Source organism: Cajanus cajan, chromosome 6, assembly GCF_000230855.2.
Source record: "Cajanus cajan strain Asha chromosome 6, NIPB_CcT2T_4, whole genome shotgun sequence".
In the NCBI taxonomy this organism is placed as follows: Eukaryota; Viridiplantae; Streptophyta; class Magnoliopsida; order Fabales; family Fabaceae; genus Cajanus; species Cajanus cajan.
In genome coordinates this window covers 50,784,067-50,797,697 of record NC_138522.1, presented here as the reverse complement: position 1 = coordinate 50,797,697, position 13,631 = coordinate 50,784,067, and the positions used below count along the sequence as shown (strand labels likewise).

The following is a 13,631-nucleotide window of genomic DNA, read 5'->3' as shown; positions in this document are numbered from 1 at the left end:
CACTTCATACATCACAAACTATGGTGACCATTATGTGATAGTCAAGTAATGATTAAAGAGCATCCATGGACCTCCTTGCATCACACACTCCCTATCGTCATCGAGATCAAATTTCACAATGAAATAGCCATGTGATGTATCCATTATCTAAAAATCCCTTTGTAATTTTCAAAGCGTCTACAGTCTGCTTTACATAGTAATGAAACTAATGCTCTTCTCCCAACAATTTCACCACCAGACATTGTTTCCATGGTTCACATAGCTTCACAAAGCTTCACAAAGGTTGATTTAATAATAGTGAACTTAGGAAGGAGACGATCACCACCCTTATACTTCACCCTCTTTGAGGATATCACATACCAGAGAGATTATCGACCCCACCTCCAAAAACCTTTTCCTTAAATGTTTCACTTGATCAATCAATGTCTTTTCCTTATCCTAACACATTTTTTTCCCTCTAATAACGTTTAAGGAAATAAAGAAGCTAGGCAAGTCAATCCTTTAAAAAGTTAGGTTAACAAGTAAAAAAAAATTGAAGAGAAAACTCTGAATTGTTTTTATTTTGATTTTTATTATTTATTAAATACTTTATTTGGATAAATCAATTTAAATGTCTTAAATTTAAATTTTTTAGTCTAGATAAGGTAATTTAATCTACATGATAGGAAGAATTTGATTTTAAATAAATAAATATATTCAAATTTTAAAATTAAACTTTAGTAGCCAATTTTTTTAAATATTCAATCATTTTAAAAAATATTTAATAATTTTTTAAATTGAATATTTAATATTTTTAAAAATTATTGATATTTTTTATAACAGAGAAAGATAAAAGATATATAAATGAGATAAAAATAAAAAAAATTAAGAATTTCAAATTCTTTAAGAATTTCTTATCAAAACAAAACATTTCACCCTAAAGTATTTGAAATTCTTCAACAAAAAAAAAAAGAATCACCTTCCTAATTTTTTTTATTCAAACAACTTTCTTTTATATAATTATATTTTTTTATGGAGAGAGATTAACTTATTTTAAGAGTAATTTTATTAGAGTTCTTTCACTTAATAATTCATGATTTACATTGAGTTTTAACAATTCAACTGTTAAATTCAAAGTTCTCAAAAAATAAATCGTTTATAATTCTTTTACAAATTTTTAAAACTATATGATATTTCGTTATAGAGGTGTCAAATGGACAAGGTTGACCCAATTCAACCTAATTTACGTGGACTAAATGTTATTTTAAACTAAGTTGTCCTGATTTATATCCTTTTTAGACTACTATTTATTTGTCCAACTTGTCGAGCCATCGACCAAATTAGAAAAATACATTAAAAAAATTAAATAAATTTTTATGATAAAATAAAAAATTATAATATTATTAATTGATATTATATACAAGTTACAGATAAGTAGTTGGTTAGTTATAGTCATACTCATAGAGTCTTGGATAATTACAAATGTTCATACATCAAAAGTAAAATATATTATACCTGGAATAATAGTTAACGTGTTTTTTTTAACTTTTTTTTATTTAGTTAAAACACTTTATTGTGATTAACCTTTGAAGTGTTTTTATGATTGTATTTAAAATCAAAATTTAACACTTTATTCACTATCAAATTCCCTTTAAATACTTTTTCTTGCTTTCATACTAGTGTCTTAAGGTTTCACTTTAAATTAATATGGTTCAATCAGGAGGTAAGTAAAACTTGAATCCCTTCAAATTTAACATAACTATATAAAAGATTATGTTTATTAAAATTTTATTTTTACATTAAAAAGGTTAATTTTTTACCTTTCCATAAGAATATTTTTTGTGAAAAACCTATAAAAAAATATTTTTAAGAAACAATATTTCCTATGAATATTATTTATTAAATAAAATTTCAAATACAAGAACTAACATTTTTTATGTCAAAGTTTCGAAAAAATAAAAAAAATTTGTGTACCAAACACTCTTTATAGAAAATATTCAATATGTATTTTTATTGTTTTTCATAACGTTCATCTTCAACATGTATTATATTTGTTACAAGTATTACTAACACATTTTTAATGTGCCAGTAAAAGAGAGTCAAGTAAGTATTATATTACATATTTTTAATACATATTTTTAAATCAGCTTGTAAATTGATAATAAATCAAATTCATAATAATAAGAATCCAGTGAGAGTAATATAATTTGTTCCTGTGTTAGGAAACACACTTCAATTATCTTTGTTGTAACGGGTCGGATCTTAGGTCTCGGTCTTCTCGTTCCTATCCGGGTAGTCCGATGTGAGGGGGGGTGTGCCTGCAAAGACACTCCAACGCTCAAGTAAGTGCTCGGCGTAATAAATGCGGTAGTTGAAAGTTAGTTACGTACCTCGTTGGGACTCTATTTATAGGACTTCTTATTGGGTCGTGATTAGGGACTGGGCCCCGGGAAATTAGGGGACTAATCCAATGCATTACGTTAATTAAGCTCTTTGGAATTATCTTGGGGCCGGCACATGGTTTTGGCCGAGCATACCGACGTACTCCGTTCGATTCTCGGGTGATCGGTATGTTAGGGTATTCGGCCAAGTGTTTGAGGGTATTCGGTCCAAGTGTTCGAGGGGTCGGGTGATCGGCCCAAGTATTCGAGGGGTCGGGTGTTCGACCCGAGTATTCGAGGGGTCGGGTATTCGGCCAGATCGGCCCCCATACGGTATACAACCCCCGTAGCGTCGAGGATGTGAAAGACGAAGACGGTAAGAACCGTGTGACATTCTGGTCGTCGCCGGAGAGGCAGGGGCGGTTTTGATAAGTCTCGGCATGGCATAGCTTGGGTCAGGGCCTCGGGTGATTGAGACGTAGGCCGAGACCTCTGACCACGTGAGGGGGAGCTAGGCCGATCCCTCTGACGCGTGAAGTGAATATCGTGATTCCATGCTGAGATGAACGTAGGCCGAGACCTCTGACATCACGTGAGAGAGATCTTAGGCTGAACCCTCTGACGCGTGGAGCGATTATCGTGATCTCATGCCGAGATAAATGTGGTTGAGACCTCTGTCATCACGCGAGGGAGATGTAGGCGGAGGTTTAGGGATGGGGATATGTCGAGGACTTCGATGGACGAAGCCTAAGCCGAGGTTCCAAGCTATTAGAGTTTGCGCCGAGGCCTCGGCGGATGTGGCTTGCCAGGTTAGCCCTAGCGGTTACGGGTCCAACGGTTACTAAATGTGGACCGTTGGATGACCTAAATCGAACGGCTGGGATGTCGGGACGCCTTTTCACCTCCCCCATTCACCTTGCCTATAAATAGGAGGGGGGTTGCTGGTGAATTTACATGCTGTAAATTTGCCGAACGCTCTCGACTTCAGAAGTAATCGAGCAAACCGATCAAAGGTAAATTTTGTATTCTTTATTCTGCTTAATAAATGGACAAGGATTATTCCTCGGGTAGGACTTGCACATCTTCGGAGGCGTCGGGCCGTTCGTCTGATCGAGAGGAATCGGGTTCAAGTGAAATATCACGGTTGCCTCCCTTACAATGTGAAGTGGTATTTCCTTCCGATTTTGCCAAGCAGGAGAATAGTGGGGACGAAGTGATAGAAGTATCACCCCCGTTGACATTGGCCGTGCCCTTAGCACGAGCCACCGAGGTGGATGATAGGGGTTTCAGACGGGTCAACGAACAAAGCGTTCCGGCTGGGGTGACTCACGCCGAGGCGATCGAAGATGCTTTGGTAGTGGTTGGTGATGGTCGGGGCAAAGCCATGGCCGCTCCGAGGACTCAGCCAAAGGTGAAGATTGATTACGGCACGATGGAGATGCCCGGGTATGAATGGGTGGACGGAGAGGTCGGTGTGTACTTTTCAAAGTTGTCCGACCTAGAGTTGTTGGATACTTTCGTGTCTTTAGAGAAATGTTTTGGGAGTGGGGAGGACGAGTTCTCGTTGCTTGCCGAGGCGTGCGAGGACGATGGGCCGAACACCGATTTCGTGTTCTTGGAGCGGGGGTCCGATGAGGACGACTATTTCTACGCCTATATGTGTTGGTTTGAGGATCTCGGCGTGACATTGCCCTTCGATGATTTCCAGATGGGGGTCCTCCGTGCTTTGAACGTGGCGCCGACCCAGCTACACCCTAATGCTTGGGCAGCTATGCAAGCGTTCCGTAATCTGTGCTTATGCCTCGGTCTAACACCTCGACCCCTTGCCTTCCTCTATTATTACATTTGCCGGCCGAGCAAGCCGGTGAAATGGGTGTCGTAAGCTCGAGTGCCGAAGCGTGGATTTCTCCGAGCATTCACCTCCTCTTATAAGGGATTTAAGAGTGGGTTCTTTAAGGTTCGTTGGGGTTCGGATCTGAGAAACTGCTTCTTTGACCTGGAGGACAATCCATTATTCCCCTTCTATTGGACGAGGCGGCCGACGCGATTCGAGGCGATACCTTTTTCCAAGCTCCCCGCCGAGGATAAAGAAATTGTGGAGTTTCTTAATAATTTGCCGAAGGGCCTACCTGTCCGAGGCCTCTTGGACGTATTCGAGACGTCTCACTTCGAGATGGCCTTCCTAGGTATGTGTTTTAGGCTTCGGTAGTGTAGCAATGTTTTGAATTGATGTTAAAACTTCTTTCGTTGCAGGACTGATGGCCGGAGGGGATCTCGACGTGACCGCCATGCTCGCCAAGAGAGCCAAGGATGCTAAGGCCAGTGGAAAGGTGCCACCGGCGAAGTCGGCATTGAGGATTGCGAGGGATAAGCCCTCGCCTGTAATAATTCCCTTGGCCGACCAGAGAAAGAGGACCGGGACCTCTCGGCCACGTCAGACCGACCCGAACGTGGAAACCGAGCAGCCGGGCACCTCCTCCAAACGCCAAAAACAGATAACGCTGGAACAGTCTGGATGTGGGGGGTTTGCTATCCCAGCTGTTGTTGCAGGGTCAAATTTTTTGGCCCCGGCCGTCCAGTCCGAGAACTTGGTTAGCCCTGACCTCGCTACAGGAGGGGGGCTCCAGTATTTGGAGGGTATGTCTATGGAGGCCGAGTACAAGCTCTTCTGCGAGCTCGACGTGCGGACTTCGCTGGTAGCCAATCACGTGATGATGAGGTCGGCGGTCTCGACTGAGCGACTTCAGACCCGGTTAAAGGAGGCCGAGGCAACAGTGAAGGAGGCCTTGGCTACGAATGCTAAAGTCATAGAGTCAGCCGACGAACTAAAGAGATCGGCCGATGGCTATAGGAGGGAGGCTGATGACTTGAAGTTGTCAGTGCAGAGGATGAAAGTTGAGGCCGCGGCTGCGGCGGCTGAGATTGCTCGGTTGACTGAGGCGCATACCAAACTCAAAGCCGAGGCCACCGAAAAGATCCTCGAACAACATGATGCGGGATTCCATCAAGCGGTCCGACAAGGCTCCCCGCCGAGGCATCTCTACGCATGCGCCGGTACCTCCGTCTACGGAGGAAGATGACCCAATTATAGACGTGATAAGTGACGGTAATCCGGACGTCTCGGCCGTAGTGTAGGAACCGATTCTGGTAGAGTAGGTTTGCTTGGTTTTTGTAACCGGGCCGTTAGTGCCTTTTTGTAACTTGGCCATCGGCGCCGGTAGATATATTTTTTTGTAAGTAGCCGCTGTGGTCGACAATACTTGTTCTTAATTGAATGTTAACTTTCCGTGTTTACAAGTGTTCAATGATTATAAACCGAGTTGTGTGTGTGGCCGAGAGGTCAGATTTTGTGATTTATGACGGTGTTCGACGCGCGTTGTGTTTGTTTATACGAGTGTGTTCGGTTTCCGTGAACGTTGGGTCATCGAAGCTTCGGCTTGTGTTCATACGAGGATTACTCGGGTTTTAATACGCGTTGTGTGTAGTACTCGGCCTGGGGCGCGAGTGCGTTTTTCGTCGTCGACCAAACGTTGGTCGTTGTCGTCGCCGTCGACAAGGTGCTCGGCCCAGGCACATCCTTAGCCGAGGAGGGTACTCGGGAGGGAAACCTGGGGTGCGAGTGCACGTTTCAAACTTGACCGAGGATTGCTCGGGGTTTAGTACGCGTTGTGTGTAGTTCTCGGCCTGGGCGCGAGTGCATTTTTCGTCGTCGACCGAACGTTGGTCGGTGTCGTCGCCGTCGACATGGTGCTCGGCCCAGGCACATCCTTAGCCGAGGAGGGTACTCGGGAGGGAAACCTGAGGTGCGAGTGCACGTTTCAAACTTGACCGAGGATTGCTCGGGGTTTAGTACGCGTTGTGTGTAGTTCTCGGCCTGGGGCGCGAGTGCATTTTTTGTCGTCGACCGAACGTTGGTCGGTGTCGTCGCCGTCGACATGGTGCTCGGCCCAGGCACATCCTTAGCCGAGGAGGGTACTCGGGAGGGAAACCTAAGGTGCGAGTGCACGTTTCAAACTTGACCGAGGATTGCTCGGGGTTTAGTACGCGTTGTGCGTAGTGCTCGGCCTGGGGCGCGAGTGCGTTTTTCGTCGTCGACCGAGGGTTGGTCGGTTTCACTGCTTTGATGCGTAGTGCTCGACCTGGGCATACAATGAAATTGCAAACGATATAATGAGATTTTGGAACTTTTATTAATGAAGTGCCTCGTCAAAAACCTTGCCGACCCAAAACCCTCCTTAGGGAAAAAAGAGTCGGCTAAGGAAAAGAGTGCACTGTTACATCAGCTGTAATACATTTTCAAATGAGAGGAATTCCAAGTTCTCGGAATTGGTTCTCCCGATAGGTGTTCCAGCTTGTACGCTCCGTTATTCAGGTTGTGTCGGATTCGGAAGGGGCCGTCCCAATTTGGGGCGAGTTTCCCTTGTCTCGGATCTTTCCTTGCCTCGCCTGTGGCTCTCCAAATGAGATCGCCTTCGCGGAATTCTCTAGGTTTTACCCGGCTGTCAAATCTTCTTTTGTAACGTTGTTTGGTGGCCTCGGCCACAACTTGTGCTCGGTCTCAAATTTCTTCCACGCTATCCAGGTTTGCCCGGAGCTCGGCTTCGTTGTTCGACTCGTCGTAACGGGCTCGGCGGAACGAAGGTTCTCCAATTTCCACTGGGATCATTGCATCGGATCCATAGACTAGGCGAAAAGGAGTTTCTTGTGTAGTCGACTGGGGGGTGCATCGGTAAGCCCATAGCACTTCGGGTAACTGCTCGGCCCATGCCCCTTTTGCTTCTCCCAAGCGTTTCTTCAACTCTACCAAGATGACTTTATTGGCCGACTCGGCCTGACCATTCGTCTGCGGGTGTTCGACCGACGTGACCTTATGCTGTACGCCCAAGCCGTTCAGGAATTCATTTTGTTTTCGGTCAGTAAATTGAAGGCTGTTGTCGGTCACCAGAGTGTGCGGGACGCCGAACCGGGTAATGATGTTCCTCCATAGAAATTTCTGGACCTGATGAGCTGAAATGCATGCCAATGGCTCGGCTTCAATCCATTTGGTGAATAGGTTGATGGCGACAATGAGGAACTTGCATTGTCCCTTGGCAAGTGGGAATGGTCCGAGTATGTCGGCCCCCCACGTGGCGAACGGCCAGGCCGGGGGAATGCAATGTAACTGCTCGGCCGGTTGGTGGATCAAGTTGCCATGTTTCTGGCATGGCTGGCATCTCTTTATGAATGTTGCACAGTCGGTGTTCATGGTCGGCCAATAGTACCCGGCTCGTAGAAGTTTAGAGACGGTCGTCCTTGCCCCCGAATGCAGTCCGCATATACCCTCATGCACTTCTCTCGTCACATAGTCAGCCTCGGCGGGATTTAGGCACTTGAGTAGTGGGGTAGAGAAACCGCGTTTGTATAGCTGGCCGGTGATGACAACGTATCTACTGGCTTGGGTTCTTAATCGCTTGGCCTCGGCCGGTTCGGTGGGTGCGATTCCGCCGGTGAGGTATGCCTTTAGTTCATCCCGCCAATCAGGGGGATTGTCATGATCGGCTAGCTCAGCGTCCACATTTGCTACCATCTCGGCTTCAACGCTGGGGTGGTCGATCTCTTGTTGAATGATCGTTCTCAAGTGGCCCGGCTTTTTGGTTGCGGCCAACCTAGCCAACTGGTCGGCCCGGGTATTGTCTTCGCGGGGGATGTGTTCGACAAGCACCTCCTGGAAATTCGCCTTTAATTTTTGATAGGCATGATAGTATCTCAACATCATGTGGTCCTTTACTTGAAAATTTCCGCCCACCTGCTCGGCCACTACTTTGGAATCTGTGCGGCACTTGATTCTTGATGCACCCATGTCCTCGGCCAACCTCAATCCGGCCAATAGGGCTTCGTACTCGGCTTGATTATTTGAAGCTTTGAACCGGAAGCGCAAAGATTGCTCTAAAGTTATCTCTCTCGGTCCTTCTAAGATTACCCCCGCCCCGCTCCCTTGGTTGTTTGAGGATCCGTCTACATGGAGGATCCACCACTGTTGTTCAAATTGGCCGTGAGGGTGAAGTTCGTTTATGAAGTCGGCCAAGCATTGGGCCTTGATCGGTCCCCTCGGCTTAAAGGTAATATCAAATTGCGAGAGTTCCATTGACCAGGCCATCATCCTTCCGGCGAGTTCGGGTTTGCTTAATACCTTAGCGATTGGACAGTCGGTATGCACGATAAGTCGGTGGCTTTGGAAGTAATGACGTAGGCGTCGGGAAGCATGTACTAAACTGAGTGCCACCTTTTCTAACAATTGGTATCGGGTTTCAGAATCCTGCAGCTGTCGGCTGATAAAATATATAGGAGCCTGGGTGCCTTCCTTTTCTTGCACCAGAACCGAACTGATCGCCTCCTCGGACACGGCCAAGTACACAAGTAGCAGACTCAGAGGATCAGGCTTCGTGAGGGTCGGCGGGGTTGCCAGGGTTGTCTTCAACGTCGCGAAGGCGGCTTCGCATTGTCCATCCCATGAGAAGGCCGAAGCCTTTCGCAAGAGCTTTGTCATCGGACTGATCTTGTCGCCTAGCCGTGGGAGGAATCGGGATAGGGCGACCAACCTTCCCGAGAGGCGCTGCAGTTCCTTGAGGTTGCTCGGGCTTCGCATGTCTAACACGGCCTGACATTTGTCTCGGTTCGCTTCTATGCCTCTTGCGGATAGCATGAAACCTAGGAATTTGCCTCCTTTGACCCCGAAGGTGCACTTTTCGGGGTTGAGTCTCATGTTGTGCTTGCGGAGCTCACCGAAGATTTTGGCTAAGTCGGCTAAGTGTCCGGACAGAGAGTTGGACTTGACTACCATATCATCCACGTATATTTCGATGTTTCGGCCATTTGACCCTGAAACACCTTGTCCATTAACCTCTGGTAGGTTGCTCCGGCGTTCTTCAACCCAAACGGCATCACTTTATAACAAAAGTTGGCACTCTCGGTTATGAACGCCGTCTTCTCCTCGTCAGCCGAGTGCATCCTTATTTGGTTGTAACCGGAATAAGCATCCAAGAAGCTGAAGATTGAGTGTCCGGACGCTCCGTCAACTAGTCGGTCGATACAAGGGAGTGGGTAAGCATCCTTGGGGCAGGCCTTATTGAGGTCGGTATAGTCGGTGCACATTCTCCATTTCCCATTATTTTTTCTGACTAATACTACGTTGGCTAGCCAAGTCGTGTAAGTGACCTCTCTGATGAACTTTGCTTGCAACAATTTTTTCACCTCGGCATCGGTTGCCTTTCTCTTTTCGTCGCTCATTTTTCTTTTCTTCTGTGCGACTGGCCGAGCGTCTCTACATACTGCTAGTCGGTGACATAGGAATCTAGGGTCTATCACCGGCATATCCGACGCTTTCCATGCAAACAAGTCTCTATTGTCTTGAACCGCTCGCTTCACCTGGTTCGAATCGTTTTCGTTCAGCTGAGATCCTATGTGTGTGACCTGTTCGGGTGTTTGCCCGAGTTGGAAAGGAACAAGGTCTTCGGCTGGCTCGATTCGATCCTCCTCACCCAGGCGTGGGTCGAGATCCAAGCCCTCTGTCATCTGTCTTATTACATTTACGCCTGACAACGTTGACAGGGGGTCGGATACGGGACGGACCTTTAGGCTAGAGAGATAGCATTCTCTTGCTGTCTTCTGGTCGGCATGAACGGTTATTACCTGTCCATCTCTCGACGGGAACTTCAAGCACAGATGAGGGGTCGAGACGATGGCTCGGAGTGCGTTGATGGAGGGTCGGCCGAGCAGGACATTGTAGGATGTGTTCGCATGCACAACGATGTAACGAATTTTGATTTATCGGGAAGACTTTTGGTCGAAACCGAAGCGAGTGTACAAGTCGATGCACCCCCTCGTCATTACTCTTTCACCAGAAAACCCTACTAACGGTTCGTGATATGGTTCTAGGCTTTCTTCTGGAATTCCTAGTTGCACGAACGTGTTCCAATATAAGATGTCGGTCGAGCTCCCCTGATCGACTAACGTCTTCTTCACGATGCAGTTATGCATTTCGACCGAAATTACCATGGGATCGTCTTGTACAGGGTCGGCGCCACGAAAATCTCGGTCAGTAAAAGTGATGGGTGGCATCTTTGGCATTCTTGGCTGGTTCACATTATTCACTGATCGGATAGCTCGGAGGTGTCGCTTTCGTGCTGAAGAGGAGGAGCCGCCTCCGGCGAAGCCACCGACTATTGTATTGATCACCTTCCGTGTTCGGTCATTGTCCTCCCTGGGACGCTGTGATCGGTCTCGGCGTTCAGCCGAACGGGATCGGCGGCGTCGGTCCCTCGGTGGACGAGCTTCATGAAAATGCTCTCTTTCCCTTGACCCGTGGTCTTGGGAGGTGGTAAAGCTTTTGAGGTGACCCTGTTTGATGAGGTCCTCGATCTTGTCTTTCAATGTCGAACACTCTTCGATGGAGTGCCCCCGGTTTCGGTGGAATCGGCAATTCTTTGCCTTGTCGGCTCTAGGGGGCGTGTTCGCTCTTTTCGGCATCGCCAGGATTTCTGACGCAAGAGCCTGCTCCATTACTTTGGCCCTGCTTGCATTGAGGGGAGTATACGCTGTATAGCGGGGTCCTCTCGGGGGGCGGGTGTTTAGGGGTTCGGCGTTGGTCTTCCTCACTGGTTCTCGTCCGGGCTCCTTTCGGCTATAACCCTCCTCGGCTCTGGCCTGATTCCGGGTCTCTGCCAACTCCTCCATTTGCATGTATTTTTCTGCTCGGCGTCGGAGGTCATTCATATCCACCGGCGGTTTTTTGCACAAACTGTTTACGAAGGGTCCGGGCCTGAGTGCCGTGCTCAGCCGGTCCATTGCCACGGCAGGGTTGAGGTCGCCGATTTCCATTGCGATTTTATTAAACCGGTCCATGAAAGTCCTCAGACTCTCTTTTTTCTCTTGACGAACCCCCGCTAAGGCTAGTGAGGTCGTCCTGTACGGCTTGCTCGTTGCGAACTAGAGAGTGAATTGGGAAGACAGTTCATTGAACGAGTCAATGGAAGAGCTCGGTAACCTTGTGAACCAAACCAGGGCCCTTCCTTTCAGAGACGTGGGGAATATTCGGCACAGAGCCAAGTCGTCTTGAGTGGAGAGAGTTGCTTGAGTCAAGAAAACATTCAAGTGCTCTTCTGGGTCGGAGGATCCGTCGTACTTCTCGATCGGCATGCTCTTCCAATGGTCCAGCAGTGTTGCCTCCATGATTCTTCTGGAAAAAGGATGCCTTAGGGAGTGAACGGTGGTGTCGGCCTTGTTGGCTATCAAAGAAGTGACTGGGGTTCGGGTGACCTGGTCTGTTGGGGCGTGATAGGCGGACTCTTCCACGAGCGTAGGAGTGGACGGCACGTATGTTTGGTTCAGATGCCGGAGCTCGGCGTTTTGCCGGCGTAGCTCGGCCAGCTCTCGGGCGTCGGCTTCTCTTTGCCTTTGGATGGCCACCATTTCCTCGCGAAGTGCTCGCAAGTCGTCTTGAAAGTTCGGTTGAGTTTGACTGGTGTTCGGCTGGACTTGCTGTATCACAGGTTCCGGTTGGGTCCGAGGCATCCCGTACGGGTAACGCTCTTGGTTGGTCATGACGGGGTTGCTTTCGGGGTTAGGAATCGGGTGAGTCGTTGTCGATTGTCCTTTGCGCGTTGTTACCATATCTCGGTCTCAATCGTAGAGTAAAAAGGGGCTGAAAACGTCTCTTCGGCCCCACGGTGGGCGCCAAATGTTCCTGTGTTAGGAAACACACTTCAATTATCCTTGTTGTAACGGGTCGGATCTTAGGTCTCGGTCTTCTCGTTCCTATCCGGGTAGTCCGATGTGAGGGGGGGTGTGCCTGCAAAGATACTCCAACGCTCAAGTAAGTGCTCGGCGTAATAAATGCGGTAGTTGAAAGTTAGTTACGTACCTCGTTGGGACTCTATTTATATGACTTCTTATTGGGCCGTGATTAGGGACTGGGCCCCGGGAAATTAGGGGGCTAATCCAATGCATTACGTTAATTAAGCTCTTTGGAATTATCTTGGGGCCGGCACATGGTTTTGGCCGAGCATACCGACGTACTCCGTTCGATTCTCGGGTGATCGATATGTTAGGGTATTCGGCCAAGTGTTTGAGGGTATCCGGTCCAAGTGTTCGAGGGGTCGGGTGATCGGCCCGAGTATTCGAGGGGTCGGGTGTTCGGCCCAAGTATTCGAGGGGTCGGGTATTCGGCCAAATCGGCCCCCATACGATATATAATTGATTAAATATCTTTTTCTTCTAATAGTTAGAATCTGGGATTAAATCCAACTTCTCACGTGTTTTATATCTTTCCATGGAAAAGGTAAACAATATGTAACTCCACTTAAATTCTAAAAGAATTTAGTATTTAACTTTGTATAAGCCGTACCTTATTTTAATATAAATTTTTAAAGACTAAAAATTACAATAATAAAAAATATCTTTAAATATAGAATGATTCTTAATTAGATTAAATAAATTATGAGATCCTCTTCTTTTATTATTATTCAATATAATAGAAAAAAATAATTTGATAGTTGATTCTTTTGTTAGAAATTCAATTTTGGTCAATCATAAGAATATTAATAATGAAATTCTTTATTGTATTCAAAATATTATTTTAATAGAAAGATTTTGATTCTATTAGTGTAAAGAAATATTTTAATATAATTTTATTATATAAAAATTATTAAAAACTACATAATTAAGGGTAAAATTTATTAAATAATAGATAATTTTATAAAATATTTTTATTTAGAATATTTTTATTCTAATGCAATATATATGTTCTAAATAATTTATAAAAAAAATTAGTTATGTTACTAACTTTTTTATTATTATTTTATTTATTTTTTATGGGTATTTCTCTTCTTTATTTGAGTTTTTTTTACTCAAACAATACTATTTTTAAAAAAAATTATCCAAATAACAACTGTGCAAATTTATTTCCCCAACGAGCACTATTTACTGTTCACGTTTCGGAACGGGCTTGTTCTGATTTATTTTCCATGTATTATTTTTTAATCCGAAACGGCCTGTTCTGATTTCAGAACGGCCCGTTCCAAACATAAATAGTAATTGGTATTAATTGAGAAAATAAATTTACACAATTATTATTGGGTAAATTTTTTTAAAATAATATTATTTGAATAAAAAACCTCTCTTTATTCATCGCTCTTTCGTCGGTGTGGAAGTCACATAAGCGACATGACGTGCATTTAACTACTACTATTTACATTGCTTCATACGATTACGGAAATAATTTCAACTATACGGGTT

The 13,631-nt window shown here is 45.6% G+C and overlaps 1 protein-coding gene across 1 annotated transcript; it reads right to left on the bottom strand.

Annotated features, from left to right (window-relative positions):
• Positions 1-10,163: 10,163 nt before the first annotated feature.
• On the bottom strand, positions 10,164-11,216 carry LOC145958744 (uncharacterized). The gene has a single exon (XM_083076270.1). It carries the CDS (start codon positions 11,214-11,216, stop codon positions 10,164-10,166), a length of 1,053 nt encoding a protein of 350 aa, XP_082932396.1.
• Positions 11,217-13,631: the final 2,415 nt, after the last annotated feature.